Source organism: Pleurodeles waltl, chromosome 7 (genome assembly GCF_031143425.1).
Source record: "Pleurodeles waltl isolate 20211129_DDA chromosome 7, aPleWal1.hap1.20221129, whole genome shotgun sequence".
In the NCBI taxonomy this organism is placed as follows: domain Eukaryota; kingdom Metazoa; phylum Chordata; class Amphibia; order Caudata; family Salamandridae; genus Pleurodeles; species Pleurodeles waltl.
In genome coordinates, this window is record NC_090446.1 from 1,156,108,148 (window position 1) to 1,156,127,737 (window position 19,590).

The 19,590-nt window shown below is 49.5% G+C and overlaps 1 protein-coding gene across 1 annotated transcript in view; it reads left to right on the forward strand.

Moving 5' to 3' along the window:
* MGAT5B (alpha-1,6-mannosylglycoprotein 6-beta-N-acetylglucosaminyltransferase B) overlaps positions 1–19,590 on the forward strand; it is a 676,434-nt gene that overhangs the window by 381,527 nt on the left and 275,317 nt on the right. The window contains exons 6-8 of the mRNA XM_069200246.1: positions 8,892–9,062; positions 11,802–11,966; positions 13,223–13,392. Of these exons, the coding sequence (XP_069056347.1) occupies positions 8,892–9,062; positions 11,802–11,966; positions 13,223–13,392 (506 nt within the window). The remainder of the gene's footprint in view (positions 1–8,891; positions 9,063–11,801; positions 11,967–13,222; positions 13,393–19,590) is intronic.

Sequence of the window (19,590 nt, forward strand, 5' to 3'; positions counted from 1 at the left end):
GCATCTCTTCTCCTGTGGCCCTCTGAGGAGATTTTCCACCAGAAACCAGGTACTTTGTGCTAGAAAGACACTGTATTGCATTCTAAAGACTTAAGACACTTTATATCACTTCCCTGTGATATTTCTACAATTTTCCCTTGCAACTTTATTCTTTTTGACCTACAATTATCCTGATAAATATTATATATTTTTCTAAACACTGTGTGGTGTAGTTTTGTGGTGCTATATGGTGGTATTGTATGATTTATTGCACAAATACTTTACACATTGCCTTCTAAGTTAAGCCTGACTGCTCGTGCCAAGCTACCAGAGGGTGGGCACAGGATAATCTTGGATAGTGTGTGACTTACCCTGACTAGAGTGAGGGCTTTTGCTTGGACAGGAGGTAACCTGACTGCCAACCAAAAACCCCATTTCTAACATTGGTGATCAGCGGTGAGGATAGGACTTGTATTTGTGCAGTGACATACAGTAGCTAAGTATCTCACTACCTACCCACAGTTGAAGGTCAACTTGGTTTTTATCTCTTTTTGAAAATCCGTTTTTTCCTGACAATTTTCAAAAACTAAATCCTCACTCAACATGTCTCTGACTGGGTCTCAGACAGGGGACTTTGACCTAGTCCAGTTGGATACATACACGGTCAAACAACTAAGAGGATTCTGCAGGGCATTGAGGGTACCCACCCAAGGGGCCTCCAGAAAGGAGGACTTTCAAGTGGCGCTGAGGGCCTGGGCAGAAGCCCATTTAGAGGATGATGAGGAAGGGGAGCCAGAAAATGGCCCCTCAGAAGGATTTTCACTATCTATGGATGGTGTTACCACTGCAATTGTGCACCCTTCCAGACCAGGGAGCAGTGTCTCCATGCAAAGCCTGACCGCAGAGGAAAGGAGAGAGGAAAGGGAGTTCCAATTGCAAATGGCAAAACTGAAAATTGAGGCGCAACAGGAGGAGAGGAGGGCAGAAAGAGAAGCCAAACAAGCTGAGGCTGAAAGAGCAGCCAAACAGATTGAAGCTGAAAGGACAGCCAAACAGATTCAAGCAGAAGCTGAAAGGGCAGCCAAACAAGCAGAAGCTGAAAGAGCAGCCAAACAAGTGGAAGCTGAAAGAGCTTTGGCTGAAAAGAAACTATTGTTGGCTCATGAACTGAGTCTCAAGGAGCTGGAGATCAAGGCAAGACAGTCTGAATCCAGCAATAATGGTGGCAGCATACAGACAGGACCTGCTGGAGAAAAGAAGGTTCGTATACCCAAAAATGTGGTGCCCAGTTTTGTGGTGGGAGATGACATAGATAAATGGTTAGCTGCCTATGAAGTTGCACTAAGGGCTCATGAGGTTCCTGAAGGGCAATGGGGGGTAGCTATGTGGGGTTATGTGCCGCCATTGGGGAGGGACACACTTCTCACATTGGATCCACCGGATCAAAACACATACCCACTCCAGAAAGCCACTTTACTTGCCAAGTTTGGGCTGACCCCTGAGGGATACCGTCAGAGGTTCAGGGACAGCACCAAACAAACCACACAAACATGGGTAGATTTCTTTGATTTCTCTAGTAAGGCACTGAATGGATGGGTGCGGGGCAACAAAGTAGCAGATTATAAAAGTTTATATGATTTGATCCTGAGAGAGCATATGCTTAATGTTACTTATACAGATTTGCGCCAGCACCTAGTGGATAGTAAGCTGACTGATCCCAGGAAGCTTGCTGAGGAGGCGGACCTCTGGGTTAGCACCAGAGTGTCCAAAAAGGTACCTGGGGGGGACTCCCACAAAGGTGGTCAGGGTTCCCAACAGAAGAAAGAGGGGGGAGATAAACTTACAGATAAGGAACTCTCTAAAGGCCCCCAAAAGAATTCCCAGGGAGGGGGTGGCAACCCTTCCTTTTCCAAATTTGGGAGAAAGCCAGGGACATTTGACAAGTCAGGAAAATCTAGCCCCAAATGCATGGAATGTTACCAATATGGTCACTACAAAGGCGATCCTCAGTGCCCCAAGAGGGCACCGTCCACTACCGGACAGGCACCTGGGTTGACTAGTGTAGCACTCGGGGGGGAGATGGACCCAACTAGCTTTGGGGAACAGGTAGAGATTTCCCTAGTGTCCCTGGGAGAAGGAGAAATGGTGCCCAAGGCCCACATGCCTAGAAATACTTCCAAGTACCGGCAGTGGGTCACCATTGATGGGCAGAGGGTGGAGGCTCTGCGTGACACAGGAGCCAGTATGACTACTATCAAGAGTCAGCTGGTGTCAGCAGAGCAGATAATGCCTAATACATTCCACCAGGTCAGAGTAGCTGACAATCGCGAGAGTCACCTACCGGTGGCTCTGGTTCCCTTTGAGTGGGGGGGGGGTCTCTGGTACTCTGAAAGTAGCTGTGAGTCCTGCCATGCCTGTAGATTGTCTGTTAGGCAATGACCTTGAGCACACTGCTTGGAAAGAAGTGGAGCTCAGGTCTCACCTGGAGATGTTAGGGTTACCTGAGTGGGTCTGCATGACCACACGGTCCATGGCTGACCGAGAGGGAAGTCAAGGGCATCTGGAGCCTGGAACGATGGCCCAGAGAGCTGCCAGGAGGAGGGACCAGGGGTGCGGGAAACCGGCCCCCGCTGTTCCCACAGTGGCTGACGGGGCTCCTGAGGAGGAGGCTTCCGAGCCAACTGGGGAAGACATCGCCGCCCTAGGTGACTTACCTGAGCTTGCTGGTTGGCAAGTTGAGGGTGGACCCACCAGGGAGGACTTCTGCAAGGCGCAGAAAGAATGTCCCACTCTAGAAGGTTTGAGGAAACAAGCCTCAAACCAGGCAGCCGGCGACGCCTCTGGCGATCACCACCTATATTGGGAGAATGATCTCCTTTACAGTGAGCCTAAGGTTCCGGGCTTTGGGGCAGCACGTGTGCTGGTGGTCCCCCAATGTTACCGAACCTTCCTACTGGGTCTGGCTCACGACATTCCCCTGGCAGGACATTTGGGGCAGGGCAAGACCTTTAACAGGCTTGTCACCCACTTTTATTGGCCCAAAATGAGGACACACTCAGACAAGTTCTGCAGATCCTGTCCTACCTGCCAGGCCAGTGGTAAAGCAGGAAAAAGGGTTAAAACCCCCCTGATTCCACTTCCTGTCGTTGGCACCCCCTTTGAAAGGGTGGGCATCGACATTGTTGGCCCCTTGGACCCCAAAACTGCCTTAGGCAACAGGTTCATCCTGGTTTTGGTGGACCATGCCACCCGTTACCCAGAGGCAATCCCTCTAAGGACAGTAACTGCACCGGTGGTGGCCAGAACCCTGATGGGGATATTTACCCGTGTGGGGTTCCCCAAGGAAATAGTGTCTGACAGAGGCACTAACTTCATGTCCGCATACATGAAGTCGCTGTGGGATGCGTGTGGTGTAACTTACAAGTTCACCACACCCTATCACCCCCAGACGAACGGTCTTGTGGAGAGATTCAACAAGACCCTGAAAGGCATGATTGGTGGCCTTCCTGAGGCCATGAGGCGTAAGTGGGACGTCCTCTTACCATGCCTTCTCTTTGCTTACAGAGAGGTCCCCCAGAGAGGGGTAGGGTTCAGTCCCTTTGAACTTCTCTATGGGTACCCTGTCAGGGGACCCTTAAGCATTGTCCAGGAGGGATTGGAGAAAGCTCCAAAGGCACCCCCTCAGGATGTGGTCAGCTATATGTTGGCCCTCCGCAACCAGATGACCCGCTTCTGGAAAGAAGCCCAAGATAACCTTGAGGCCAGTCAAGAGGTGATGAAACAATGGTATGACCAGAAGGCCACCCTGGTAGAGTTTCAACCTGGAGACAAAGTGTGGGTAATGGAGCCAGTAGAGCCCAGAGCTCTCCAGGACCGCTGGTCTGGCCCATTTGAAATAAAGGAGCGGAAAGGGGAGGCCACTTACCTAGTGGACCTCAAAACCCCTAGGAATCCCCTAAGGGTGCTCCATGTGAACCGACTAAAAGCTCATTGTGAGAGGTCGGAGATCAACATGCTTCTGGTCACAGATGAAGGAACGGAAGAGGAGAGTGAACCTCTCCCCGACCTCCTCTCTGCCCAAGAAGGTGATGGGTCAGTAAGCGGGGTCATTCTGTCTGGCACCCTGACTCTAAATCAGAAAGGAGACTGTTATGAGCTGTTGGAGCAGTTCTCCCCCCTGTTCTCCCTTACTCCTGGGCTGACCCACCTCTGTGTTCATGATATTGACACCGGTGACAGTCTCCCTGTGAAAAACAAAATTTACAGGTTGTCGGATAAGGTGAAGACCAGCATCAAGGAGGAGGTCTCCAAGATGTTGACTCTAGGGGTCATTGAGAAATCCAGTAGTCCCTGGGCCAGCCCAGTGGTATTGGTCCCTAAGGCTACTGCCCCAGGTGCGAAGCCAGAGCTCCGGTTCTGTGTGGACTACCGGGGTCTCAACTCAGTCACCCGGACTGATGCTCACCCCATCCCCCGAGCTGATGAGCTCGTGGACAGGCTAGGCGCTGCCAAGTTCCTGAGTACGTTTGATCTTACTTCAGGGTACTGGCAGATCGCCCTGACTGAGGGGGCTAAGGAAAGGTCCGCCTTTTCCACCCCTGACGGCCATTACCAGTTCCGAGTGATGCCGTTTGGATTAAAAAATGCCCCCGCTACCTTCCAACGGTTGGTTAACGGGGTCCTGGCTGGCAAGGATGCCTTCTGTGCAGCCTACCTGGATGACATAGCTGTCTACAGTTCCAGCTGGGAGGAACACCTGCTCCACCTCAAGGAGGTGCTTCAGGCCCTGCAACAGGCAGGCCTGACCATCAAGGCTAGTAAGTGCCAGATTGGGCAGGGTTCCGTGGTGTACTTGGGACACCTAGTAGGTGGTGGCAAGGTGCAGCCACTCCAGGCCAAGATCGAAACTATCAAGGCCTGGCAACCACCTCGAACCCAGACTGAGGTGAGAGCCTTTTTAGGCCTCACCGGATACTACCGCAGGTTTGTCAAGGGCTATGGTACCATTGTGTCCCCCTTGACAGAACTCACGTCCAAGAAGCAACCTAGGTTGGTGAATTGGACAGAGGCTTGTCAGAAAGCCTTTGACGCCCTAAAGGAAGCCATGTGCACGGCCCCCGTGCTCAAGGCCCCTGACTACTCCCAGGAATTTATCGTGCAGACAGACGCTTCAGAGCATGGCATAGGGGCAGTCCTAGCACAGCTAAATGAGGAGGGCCAAGATCAACCGGTAGTCTTTATTAGCAGAAGGCTATTACCACGGGAACAGAGGTGGAGTGCTATTGAAAGAGAAGCTTTTGCTGTGGTCTGGGCCCTGAAGAAGCTGAGGCCCTACCTGTTTGGGACTCACTTCCTAGTTCAGACAGACCACAGACCCCTCAGATGGCTCATGCAGATGAGGGGTGAGAATCCAAAACTTCTGAGGTGGTCCATTTCCCTACAGGGGATGGACTTTACGGTGGAACATCGCCCAGGGGTTGACCACGCCAATGCTGATGGTCTCTCCAGGTACTTCCGCCTTAGCGATGAGAGCTCCCAGGAGGTCGGGTAGCTCTCCCCACTTTCAGCTGGGGGGGACACATGTTAGACCTGACAGCCTTAGGGTAGTCACCCCTAACTTTTTGCCTGCCTCCCTCCTCGTTTTGGATACTGTTTTGCTGGTTTTTAGACTCTGCGCACTTTACCACTGCTAACCAGTGATAAAGTGTATATGCTCTCTCTCTGTAAACATGGTAACTTTGGATCATACCTGATTGAACTATTTAATCTACTTATAAGTCCCCAGTCATGTGCACTCCAGGTGCCTAGGGCATATAGATTAAATGCTACTAGTGGACCTGCAGCACGGATTGTGCCACCCACTTAAGTAGCCCCTTTTCCTTGTCTCAGGCCTACCATTGCTAGGCCTGGGTGTGCAGTTTCACTGCCACCTCGACTTGGCATTTAAAAGTACTTGCCAAGCCTAGAACTCCCCTTTTTCTGCATATAAGTCACCCTTAATGTGTGCCCTGGGTATCCCCTAGAGCAGGGTGCTGTGTAGGTAAAAGGCAGGACATGTACCTGTGTAGTTATATGTCCTGGTAGTGTAAAACTCCTAAATTCGTTTTTGCACTGCTGGGAGACCTGCTCCCTTCATAGGCTAACATTGGGGCTGCCCTCATACACTGTTGAAGTGGCAGCTGCTGATCTGAAAGGAGCAGGGAGGTCATATTTAGTATGGCCAGAATGGTAATACAAAATCCTACTGACTGGTGAAGTCGGATTTAATATTACTATTCTAGAAATGCCACTTTTAGAAAGTGAGCATTTCTTTGCACTTAAATCCTTCTGTGCCTTACAATCCACGTCTGGCTAGGTTTAGTTGACAGCTCCTTGTGCCTTCACTCAGACACACCCCAAACACAGGGTACTCAGCCTCACTTGCATACATCTGCATTTTGAATGGGTCTTCCTGGGCTGGGAGGGTGGAGGGCCTGCCCTCACCCAAAGGACTGCCACACCCCCTACTGGGACCCTGGCAGACAGGATTGAACTGAAAGGGGACCTGGTGCACTTCTTAGCCTCTCTTTGAAGTCTCCCCCACTTCAAAGGCACATTTGGGTATAAAACAGGGCCTCTGCCCTACCTCATCAGACACTTGCTGGAGAAGAAACCGGAACCAGAAACTACATCCTGCCAAGAAGAACTGCCTGGCTGCTCAAAGGACTCACCTGTCTGCTTTCTACAAAGGACTGCTGTCTTGCTGTTGCCCTGCTGCCTTGCTGAACTCTTGTCTGGCTGTGAAAGTGCTCTCCAAGGGCTTGGATAGAGCTTGCCTCCTGTTCCTTGAAGTCTCAGGACCAAAAAGACTTCTTCCTTTCACTTGGACGCTCCGTGCGCCGAAAATTTCGACGCACAGCTTGTTTCGCGGCGAGAGAAACGCCGCACACCGACGCTGATCGACGCGACGCCCTCGGGACGATCGAGACTTCGACGCACAACCTCGCAAGGACAAAGCCGCTCGACTTTCCAGGAGAAATCGACGCGACGCCCACCGTGAGTGCGAAACTTTGACGCACGGCCTCGCAAGGACAACGCCGCCCGACTTCCAAGGAGAAATCGACGCGACGCCTGCCGTGAGACCAAACTTTCGACGCACGGCCTCGCAAGGACAACGCCGCCCGACTTCCAAGGAGAAATCGACGCGACGCCTACCGTGAGATCGAAACTTCGACGCGCAGCCCCGCAGAACGACGCGCAGCCGGAAAACAAGCAGGAGAATCCACGCACAGACCCGGGACATCTGGTAATCCCCGCGATCCACAAAAAGAGACTGTCTGCGCGCCGGAAAACGACGCCCGACTTCCCCGCGTGGAAAAGACCGACGCAAGTCTGTGTGTGCTGAGGAGAAATCGACGCACACACCCCTTTTTCCACGCATCTCTTCTCCTGTGGCCCTCTGAGGAGATTTTCCACCAGAAACCAGGTACTTTGTGCTAGAAAGACACTGTATTGCATTCTAAAGACTTAAGACACTTTATATCACTTCCCTGTGATATTTCTACAATTTTCCCTTGCAACTTTATTCTTTTTGACCTACAATTATCCTGATAAATATTATATATTTTTCTAAACACTGTGTGGTGTAGTTTTGTGGTGCTATATGGTGGTATTGTATGATTTATTGCACAAATACTTTACACATTGCCTTCTAAGTTAAGCCTGACTGCTCGTGCCAAGCTACCAGAGGGTGGGCACAGGATAATCTTGGATAGTGTGTGACTTACCCTGACTAGAGTGAGGGCTTTTGCTTGGACAGGAGGTAACCTGACTGCCAACCAAAAACCCAATTTCTAACAATATATATATATATATGTAATTACAATACATTAGATATATGACAGGCTGTCCCTACCAGTCTCTCAGAGGCACTAGTCTGTGGGATATCTGCCCATTTCTGCAAGACTGGTTATTCTCTGGTTCTCTGACGCCTGGCCTGACGAATGTGTTCTCTGTCTAGACTGGCTTTGAAGGTCGCCTCCGCTAACTCCAGCAAGCTGGTCGTTGTATGTCTTATCAATTGCTTTTCAGAGCCTCCTATTCGCGGTTAAGCGAGGAAACATTCTATAGTGCACGTATGGATTAGATTTCCTAATATTAGATGCAACAGAGCACAGCAACTTTCTCTGCTTTGCATGCGAGAGTAGGTCAGTGCCATATCTCCTAAGATAAGGCTCTGCTGCTCTCTTCCCAAACGCTGATGCACAAATACGCAGCCGTGCGTCATGCACACACCTTTGCACCATAACACAAAGGTGTGTGTGCTTGATATATAGCAGTCTATCCTTCTAGTACAAAAAGCTGTGCTCTGGCATACTGCATAACATTTCTCACTTTTTATGTGTGCTGTGCACATGCAAAGATTGAAAGGTTTGGGGAGATAAAAACTGTTCTCCTTCTTTGTACCAGCCGGAAGGAAGTGTATTTTTTGTTGCAAAGCCCTGTCCAGGCATGTTAGTACATAGTGTTTTGTGTTAAAACCACGGGTGGGAGTGTAGGAATGTCTGTGTGCCCCCCATGGGATGCTCCCTGGATGCAGAGTGCAGAGTAACAAAAAGCATGGATCTGCGTTAGCTTTACAGCGCAAATGAAATTTTGCACTGGAAAGTAAATAAATCAACTCTGTGCTGGTTTGGGTAACTTTTGGTGACTTTTGAGCGCCTCAAAGTGCAGATAAATCTTGCTCTTGGTTTTGACATCACTGGTACAATGATCCGTGTCTAGCGTTGAGGACCTTTTTCCCTGGTTTTGTGATTCTATTCCAGGCAGATTGGTAGGCGAGGGGCCTCTAGCTGGCTGCAATAAAACTCACCCGTACAAACATAGTGGTGTTTCTGGCTGTGAATCTCAAAATTGCTTCTCTTATCTTGCAGTGGATGAGATCCAAGTGGACCTCTGACCCCTGCTACTCGTTCTACGGTGTTGATGGCACAGAATGTTCCTTCCTCATCTACCTCAGCGAAGTGGAGTGGTTTTGCCCAGAGCTACCCTGGAGGAACCAGACGCAAGCACCACCCGTCAGAAAGCCACATCCCACCAAACAGGTACTGTAATCCTGGGTGAACAGGGCCCTGGGATCTACCTTCCTGTTTTGTTTGTGTTGCAATAATGCCTAGTGGCTAGAACGCACGTCTCAGCAGTGCGATTCAATTACATTCACCACACATGTATCAGGCAGGGTGGAGGTAGAACACGCCTCTTGCCCACACCGCAGACACTACTTTATGCTAGTGAAGGTTTTCTTTCATAATACGCACTGTATTGTTTAGTTATTGCCTCAGAGTGCTTTGGGTTGACTGGTTGTATCACAAACAGAGCAGGCCAATCAGGAAGGAAGTGGTGGTCATGGTCTCCTTTGGTCATCAGTAGGTCTGTTGGACAGGCACAAGTCAAATCATTGTGGCTTAGAGGGAGACCTCCACCTCATACAGCATTCAGTGATACAAAACTGACAGCTACAGGGGTGAGTGGGGAGAGAGGGAGCCCCTTGCCTCATACATCATTCAGTGACTCAAGTCTTACAGGTGCACAGTTGGGTGGGGACAACGAGAGCCTCATAAACACCCAGCAACACAAGCCATACAGTTCAGGGAAGACAGAGAGCCCACGCCTCATGCATTGGGTTTAGTGACACTGATCGCACATGGAAGGGATAAAGTCTCCTTTCTAATACAACACTGAGTGACACAAGTCTTACAGATACAGGTCTGAGTATGGAGCCCTCTGCCCCTAAGCAACACTCAGTGACCCAAGTCTCAGTGATAAACAGTTTTGTGGATTGAGAGTGAACCTCGATCTACATTCAGTGACACAATACATGTGGTAGAGGGACAAGGGTAGAGGACATTGAGTGACACAAGCTTTCTGGTAAAGGGCTTGCCAGGGAGAGAACTTGAGACCCCTGCTTCTTCTTATAGCGTCAATGAAACCGTTCTTACAGGTACAAGGTTCGGGCGGGAGAGGGAACCCTCCCTCTGCATCAGACAGTATTCTGTGACACAAGTCTCACAACTACATAGCTGGGTGGAAAGGGAGAGAACCACATAACAAATTCAGTGACACACATTGTACCTGTACCAAGCTGAGGTGATAGAGAGATAGAACCTCCCCCCGACCCTTACAGCACTGAGGGGGTCATTCTGACCCCTGGCGGTCACCGACCACGGGAGCACCGCCAACAGGCTGGCGGTGCTCCAGAGGGCATTCTGACCGCGGCAGTTCAGCCGCGGCCAGAAAGGGTAAACCGGCGGTCTCCCGCCGGTTTACCACTGCCCTACAGAATCCTCCATGGCGGCGGAGCGCGCTTCGCCGCCATGGGGATTCTGACACCCCCTACCGCCATCCTGTTCCTGGCGGGTCTCCCGCCAGGAACAGGATGGCGGTAGGGGGTGCTGCCGGGCCCCTGGGTGCCCCACAAAGTATTTCAGTGTCTGTAATGCAGACACTGAAATACGCGACAGGTGCCACTGCACCCGTCGCACCCCTGCAACTCCGCCAGCTCCATTCGGAGCCGGCATCCTCGTTGCAGGGGCATTTCCGCTGGGCCGGCGGGCGCTCTTTTGGAGAGTGCCCGCCGGCCCAGCGGAAATGTAAGAATGGCCGCCGCGGTCTTTTGACCGCGGTGCGGTCATTTGGCGGCAAGACTTTGGCGGGCGGCCTCCGCCGCCCGCCAAAGTCGGAATCAGGCCCTGAGTGTCTCAAGCCTTGCATGTTGAGGGTTCACTAATAAGAAAGAGCCCTGCCTCTCACAAAACCAGTGATACGGATCTCAAATGTAAAGGACTGAGGGCCTGATTCCGACTTTGGCGGGCGGCCGAGGCCGCCCGCCAAAGTCCCGCCGCCAAATGACCGCACCGCGGTCAAAAGACCGCGGCGGCCATTCTTACATTTCCGCTGGGCCGGCGGGCGCTCTCCAAAAGAGCGCCCGCCGGCCCAGCGGAAATGCCCCTGCAACGAGGATGCCGGCTCCGAATGGAGCCGGCGGAGTTGCAGGGGTGCGACGGGTGCAGTGGCACCCGTCGCGTATTTCAGTGTCTGCATTGCAGACACTGAAATACTTTGTGGGGCCCTCTTACGGGGGCCCCTGCAGTGCCCATGCCATTGGCATGGGCACTGCAGGGGCCCCCAGGGGCCCCGCGGCACCCACTACCGCCATCCTGTTCCTGGCGGGAGACCCGCCAGGAACAGGATGACGGTAGGGGGTGTCAGAATCCCCATGGCGGCGGAGCGCGCTCCGCCGCCATGGAGGATTCTGTAGGGCAGTGGTAAACCGGCGGGAGACCGCCGGTTTACCCTTTCTGGCTGCGGCTGAACCGCCGCGGTCAGAATGCCCTCGGAAGCACCGCCAGCCTGTTGGCGGTGCTCCCGTGGTCGGTGACCCTGGCGGTCACCGGCCGCCAGGGTCAGAATGACCCCCTGAGTCATGAGAGAGATTCCCCGCCCTTACAGGCATTAGTGACACAAGTCTGACACAGGTACACGGTTGAGTGGAGAGAAAGAAACTCATTCTACATGCTGCGACACAAATAATACTGGTGCAAGGTTTAGTGGGTAGAGGAGGGCGATCCCCCTGGCTAATGCAGCATTGGGTGAGACACAGCTTGCAGATCTATTGGATTACCTATGGGCCCTACACCAACCAGAAGTGACTTGTAAATTATGAACAGGTGCAGCCACCCTAGAGCTATGTGCACTGACGATCGTCAGGTTGTTGGGATCGACTTTGGATGTGTGCTCTAAGTTTTGATGCTTGTTCTTATTGTTGCCTTGGTTGGTCCATTCAGGCAGCATTCCGACTGGATCTGGCACCCCTGTTGGATCTTCTTGGCAGTGGCAAAGAGTCATTGATCTTCATGAAAAAACGGATCCGTCGTCTGGCATCCCACTGGCTGCTGGCAGCCCGCCGCCTTGAGGAACGGATGAAGGATAGCAAGAAGGAGCAGAAGCAGGTAAGTAGGAGAACATCTTGTGCTTGGACATCTGTGCTTATTAACCAATGATCAGGAGAACCACTATGAAAATGATATATGGACAGTCGAAGAAGCTTGTCTCTGTCCCTCTTGGGTACCATTACGAGTACATCTGCCTGCATTATGTACAATCCAAGGGAAACACAAGAAGGTCTGCTTTCTGGCTCCTTAAGAGTCTACTGGAAGGGTTATGGTGGCTGCAAAGAAAAGCAAGAAGCACAGTTCCCATTGTTTCATATTGGCTTTGTTTTTTCAGTTACAAATTATTCTGTGGTTCAGTGGAAGTAAATCAAGACTACAACTCCCAAAATGCATGGGGGTGTCTGATAAAACACAGGACTGGAAATATATTGCTCTACTGGCACGAGGTGAATAGGTAACTCTTGCACCCATGAGTTCAACAGCGAGTATGAAATAAGCTCTTTTAATAACCCAAGGCCCTTCCTTATCCAGGAGTCATTAAATGTTGGAGAATGGCTACCCAGCACTGAAGAAATCGGAGTGTCGGGGCCTGCTGTACAAAACAGTTTTGCTGCCCAAACCCTGTGATTCACAAAATCACAGGGTTTACAACTTGCAAAAGGGATTCTGCGACTCATTGTGAACCACAGTTAGAAGGTAAAATGAAAAGGGTATTCTCGCCTAATTATGATTTGCAATGAAATGTAGCAATAACTTATGACCAGAATTATAGTAGTAAACTATTGATCAGATACTGACTTCCAAGTTGTGGGGGCAGGGGTATCTTTTTGGCACAGAAGTAGTCCCTGGGAACACATTCTCCAATAAGAATCATGTTGGGCATCCTCTGGACCACCACCTGCCCCCCCCCCCCTTGCCTCCTCAAACAGCAGCAGAAAAAACGTTTCCTGTTTGGGAGTGTGAAGGTAGGAAAGAAGGTCTGATGTCCATTGCAGGATACTATCCCTTTGCTCATAGAAACTTGCAAGGGTTTGCGAGCAGGGTGTAGAACCTCAGGCCCTTACAGAGAACCTTGGATGCATTCTTCTGCCGGAACCATTAGGAGCCGAACAGTGAGCATTCTATCTTTTTCATTGAAAATCTGCACCCTGTTCTTCTCTGGAAGCCTCTTCTTTTCCCTACATGCTCATTCTCTCACGCCCCTTTTTTAGTTCTATGTTCTGAATTTTCCCATTTGCACTTTTTTCCATCCACTCTTCTGTTACCTGCACCTCCTCCATTTCGCTCATAACTTTTTTTTTTCTTCCTGGCAGATTTTGGTGCACATCGGTTTCCTGACCGAAGAATCTGGGGATGTATTCAGCCCACGAGTCTTGAAGGGAGGCCCCCTGGGTGAGATGGTCCAGTGGGCTGACATCCTTGCCACTCTCTTCATGCTGGGCCACAGCCTGAAGATCACCGTTTCTGTGAAAGATCTTCAGAGGTGAGTGTTTTTCACCACTATCCCCACCCATACAAGCAAGATTCAGCTCTCATCCTTCATTCACGACGGACAACATGGTCAAGTGATGAAAGTGTCAGTGCTTCCATATAGTGTTCAATGTTTAGGCCAGTGGGATATTTCATTGGACCGAGTTCTTTCTGCATAGATCTCTGTAAATCTTTCAGGTCTGCAGTTAGAATGTCATCAGGGCTATATTAGCCTCTCATCTTTCCATGGCTGATAAAATTAGCATTTTCAAGAGGAGTTAATGGATCCCATCCTATCTATTATTTACATTCATGGTAGACATCATACCTGCCCATCCCATCCATGGCGCCAACCAAGTCCAAGGCACAGTTCTGCTAGATCCCAGAAAATAATCAATGTGGTAAGCTAGCAATACAAGGGGCTACTGTATGCTTTAAGCATGAGTTATAATGTCCTCACATTAGTGGGCTTCAACAGGAGATAGAGTGTACCCTAGTTTATTAGCACTGTAATCACATGCTGGAATGAGCAATGTATGCGGGAGGTATAAGATAATTTGAGCCAAGACTATAATTTGTTTTATTTTTATATTGTATCTATGTTTACAGACTCCAAGTGACAATACACCAATGGTGATTCTGTGAAACAACGTTTCAGCACAGTTTTATTTATTTCCATTATTTCACTAGGGATTAGTCAGAGAGGGGGTTGTGTTTGGTTCAGCTAGGTCCTGAAGGAAGCCCCGACCCAAAGAAGTGACACGCAAAGGGTTCGAATAACCACTATCTTTGGTTTGTATATATATATATATATATATATATATATATATATATATATATATATATGTGTATATATATATATATATATATATATTGTTGCAAAGTCATCTATCCTTTTACTCTGTTCACCCCCATTTTTCTGTTGCTAACTGGTGCTGATGGTAACTGACTCTGACTTTGCCCTGGGCTCTGTTAGCCAGACCCAGGCCAGTACTATGTTAAAACACACACATGTAGAAGAGTACACTAGGTATTAGGGTACCCTTCCAATTGGCCTGACAGTCCCTGTAAGTCCCTAGTATCAAGTAGGGCAAGTGGGTACAATCTGCCTATGAGTCCCTAGTATTTAATCGAGCATGGAGAGTAGATGCCCAGCAGAATTTCTGCACTTGCATGTGTGCACTGGTGTGTGCTTTCTGTCCTTTTAAAAGCAAGCCTGCCTTGCAGTCTGTTTTTAAAAGTTAAATCCATACCATTTGCATGCCAGCACCTATAAGTCACTAGAAAATAATATGGCAAGGGGGTGCCAACTACCTATAAGGCCCTAGTAAATAATAGGATGTGGAAATAGAGGCCCTGTAGAATTGCTGCCCTTTGCAGTGGGCACTGTTGGAGGTGTTCTGTCATTTCTAAATGCACCTGACTCTGCAGACTGGAGATAAATGCAAATGGTGTCCTGTATGAAGCTGGCTCTGTATATACTATTTCAAAGTAAGACATAGGGGGTAATTCTGACCCTGGCGGTCCATGACCGCCATGACGGAGGGCGGCGGAAGCACCGCCAACAGGCTGGCGGTGCTTCCTGGGCGATTCTGACCGCGGCGGTAAAGCCGCGGTCAGAAAAGGGGAGCTGGCGGTTTCCCGCCGGTTTCCCGCTGGCCCAGGGTATCCGCCATGGCGGCGCTGCTTGCAGCACCGCCATGGGGATTCCGAGCGCCTTCCCGCCAGCCTGTTTCTGGCGGTGTCCACCACCAGAACCAGGATGGCGGGAACGGGTGCCGTGGGGCCCCCTAACAGGGCCCCACAAAGATTTTCACTGTCTGCTTTGCAGACAGTGAAAATCGCGACGGGTGCCACTGCACCCGTCGCACCCCTGCAACTCCGCCGGCTCCATTCCGAGCCGGCTTCATTGTTGAAGGGGCTTTCCCGCTGGGCCGGCCGGCGGTCTTCTGGCGGTCCCGGCCCAGCGGGAAAGCCAGAATGGCCGCTGCGGTCTTTTGACCGCGGAGCGGTCTTTCGGCGGGAACCGCTTGGCGGGCGGCGACCGCCGACCGCCGCGGTGAGAATGACCGCCATAGTGTGCACAGAGTCCAAGGGTTCCCCTTAGAGGTAAGATAGTGGCAAAATTAGATAATTCTAATGCTCTATTTTGTGGTAGTGTGGTCGAGAAGTAGGCTTATCAGAGGGAAGTGTTAAGCATTTGTTGTACACACACAGGCAATAAATGAGGAACACACACTCAAAGACTTACTCCAGGCCAATAGGTTTTTATATTGAAAAATATATTTTCTTAGTTTATTTTAAGAACCACAGGTTCAAGATTTACAGTAAACACTTTAAATGTAAGGTACTTCACTTAGATACTTTAGGAACTTTAAATAAAAGCAATCTCATATACAGTCTTTGTAAAAATGGCAATAAGCTATTTTCAAAGTGGACACTGCAAAAATCAACAGTTCCTGGGGGAGGTAAGTAAAGGTTAGATTAGGAGGTAAGTAAAACACTTACAAGTCTCAGTTCTGGTCCCTGTCGGATGCGTCACTGGTTGCAGGTTTTTGAAGTTGGAGACAGGCCGGTAGGGCTGGGGCCAAAGCAGTTGTCGTATTCCTCCTTCTCTGTAGGCTTGTAGGTCAGCAGTCCTTCTTGTTTCTTCAGGTTGCAGGAATCTCCTTTCCTGGGATCTGGGGTGCCCCTAAATACTGAATTTAGGGGTGTGTTTAGGTCTGGGAGGGCAGTAGCCAATGGCTGCTGTCCTGGAGGGTGGCTACACCCTCTTTGTGCCTCCTCCCTGTGGGGAGGGGAGCACATCCCTAATCCTATTGGGGGAATCCTCCAAAATCAAGATGGAGGATTTCTAAAGGCAGTGGTCACCTCAGCTCAGGACACCTTAGGGGCTATCCTGACTGGTGGGTGACTCCTCCTTGTTTTTTCCATTATCTCCCCTGGACTTGCCACCAAAATTGGGGGCTGTGTCCAGGGGGCGGGCATCTCCACTAGCTGGACTGCCCTGGGGCATTGTAACACGAAGCCTGAGCCTTTGAGGCTCACTGCTAGGTGTTACAGTTCCTGCAGGGGGGAGGTGTTAAGCACCTCCACCCAGTGCAGGCTTTGTTTCTGTCCTCAGAGAGCACAAAGGCTCTCACCCCAGGGGGTCAGAAACTCATCTCTCAGCAGCAGGCTGGCACCGACCTGTCAGTCCTGCACTGAAGGATTGGGTAAAATACAGGGGGCATCTCTAAGATGCCCTCTGTGTGCATTTTGTAATAAATCCAACACTGGCATCAGTGTGGGTTTATTATTCTGAGAGGTTTGATACCAAACTTCCCAGTGTTCAGTGTAGCCATTATGGAGCTGTGGAGTTCGTTTCGACAAACTCCCAGACCATATACTTAATATGGCCATACTGTACTTACAATGTCTAAGAATAGACTTAGACACTGTAGGGGCATATTGCTCATGCAGCTATGCCCTCACCTGTGGTATAGTGCACCCTGCCTTAGGACTGTAAGGCCTGCTAGAGGGGTGACTTACCTATGCCACAGGCAGTATTTTGTGGGCATGGCATCCTGAGGGGGATGCCATGTCGACTTTGCCTTTTTCTCCCCACCAACACACACACTCTACAATGGCAGTGTGCATGTGTTAGGTGAGGGGACCCTTAGGGTGGCACAACATATGTTGCAGCCCTTAAGGACATTCCCTGGTCACAGGGGCCCTTGGTACCACTGGTACCTTTTACAAAGGACTTATCTGTGTGCCAAGGGTGTGCCAATTGTGGAAACAATGGTACATTTTTAGTGAAAGAACACTGGTGCTGGGGCCTGGTTAGCAGGGTCCCAGCACACTTCCCAGTCAAGTCAGCATCAATATCAGGCATAAAGTGTGTGGGGGGGGGGTAACTGCAATAGGGAGCCATTTTCCTACATGTTCCAAGTCGACTTTGGTGCTATGGGCACTTTAAATGTGATGATCTACCTTATTTTCACATATTAGGAACCCCCACGGTCTTCCCTGGGTGTCCCAGGGTGGGGGCCATGTAACTATAAACAGGGGTCTTATTAAAAATATTTTATAAACCCTGGTGATGGGAAACTGATCATTTCATTTCCCCGCTTTATAGATATTGGGCTTCATAGGCTATCATTGCAACATTGTATTTTATTGTAATATTGTGTAGTAAAGAAAAGCGTAGAAAAGTAATTCAAGGACTTAAAAGATTTGTTTTGATAAATCCAGCATTTTGACATTAGTGAATTTATCACAACTTGTACAGAAAAGAGTTTATAAGGCATTTCTTTCTGTAAGCCAAAATCCAAACTTCTGAAGGTCCCCTCCGATTGATCAGTGCTAACAGGAGCTGCTTGATTAGGTGATAAGTGACTGTCCAGGGGAGAGGCTATCTTGGGAAGGGCAGCTCTGGGGCTACACAGGAATGACAGAGAAGGGGGAGGGTAATAAGACATACAGCCTCAAAGGAGAGCAGAACAGGAGGGAATGCCAGATCACCTAACTCCCACCTTCTGGACCCCTCAGCCAGATACCAGGCTTAAGGAAGGAGTTTGCAGATGTTGGGAGGAGGAGAGGTACGGTGGTAGTTTAGTCAGCTCTTACTGCTCTGCTGAAATTTCAGCCATCATGGATTTTGGAAGGATGGTGCTTTCTGAGACAGGAAAAAGTAACACTTTAGAGGAAGTGGTCAAGCAGTTGGGTGCTATTCTGCATTCTATTGGTCGGGTGCCCCCTTTCCTGATGCCCAGGAGCTGGGAATAAATATGTGAGAGGTGCAAAGCGTCTCAGATGTGCTGCGTGAAACTACAAGAGGAAGAAGGACTGCCCTGCTGGAATCTGGATCTGCACCCTTGGCCTGCACTTCTGAGTGAACTGCGCCTGCTGCACAATCTGTTAATACAGCCCTGGGGACGGTGCCTTGCTTCAAGAAGGACTCAGGAGTGGACTCCCAACAGCTACAGGCTAACAGAGCTTCACCTGCATCATCTCCAGCAAGAGTCCACAGCCTGGAGTGCATACAGTGGACTTTTAAGGTTTTGGTGAGGTGCATTGTGGGAACTGTGGTCCAACTTTCGAAAGACCATCCAGAAGATTCCAGACCCTTGAAATTGTGTTTTGGACCCTTTGTACCTGCAAGGAGGACTTCAGGAAGTACCTCCTAAAATTTGGAGACGTTCGGAGACGTTTGGAGACTTTTGGTTAAGTTGGCGCTTTGTGTTTTTAAGCACTAGAAAATGTGTATTCTTTAAAAAATCATATTTCCGGTTCCCTACATTTGATTTTTGTTGTTTTGGTGTCTATTTACTTATAAAAATATAACCTATTTTTGTAAATTGGTGTGGGATTTATATTGTGTATTGTGTCTCACTTATTTACTTTATTGGTGCTTTTGAATGCTTTACACTCTTGTCTCCTAAGTTATGCCTGCCTGCTCGGTTACAGCAACCAAGTGTTGAGCAAGGGGCTAATTTACCGAGACCTTTACTGAACCTATATTTGGTTAGTGGCCTTATTGCCTGTGGTAGCTCCATACTTACCACTACAGTAACCCACTTTCCAACATATGCATATATAGTAATAAATATTCTATACCCCAGCACCAAACGGTTATATGTAAGTGTGTGTGGGCGAATACCAGAAACAGTTTTTTTAGTGTTTTAAATGTTTTAGCACTTTTAACCTATTACTCTGTTCTAATACTTCTTTATTCTGCCTCTACCTAACTGCTGCCTTGCAGGGTCCCTTGTCTTTTACTGGATATTACGTTTTAAATTATTCACCAACCGGGTATCTGGCGTCCCTTTGAATACTCTTGTTCAACTTTTTTCAATCAGGTCGCTCCTGCCTCTTGTTAAAGGGCCTGTTAGAGCCCTCCCTTCTTAGGCGGCGGCCATATTGGGGAGGAACTAGTACAGCAGACTAGCTACTGGACCTGTGCTTGCGGTATGAAGCGACCATCGGTACTTAAACTGATCGGATCGCGGGCGCGCAGCGTTTATTTGTAAGTGTGTGTCGCGAGTAGCAGAAACTGTGTTTTTACCGTTTTAAGGCTCGTATTTATACTTTTTTAGCCACCGCATTTGTGTAATTTTTTTACGCAAAAGCGGCGCAAACGTACAAAATACAACTAGCTGCTGGATCTGTGCTCGCGGTATGAAGCGACCATCGATACTTAAAGCGATAAGGTCACGGCCGCACAGCA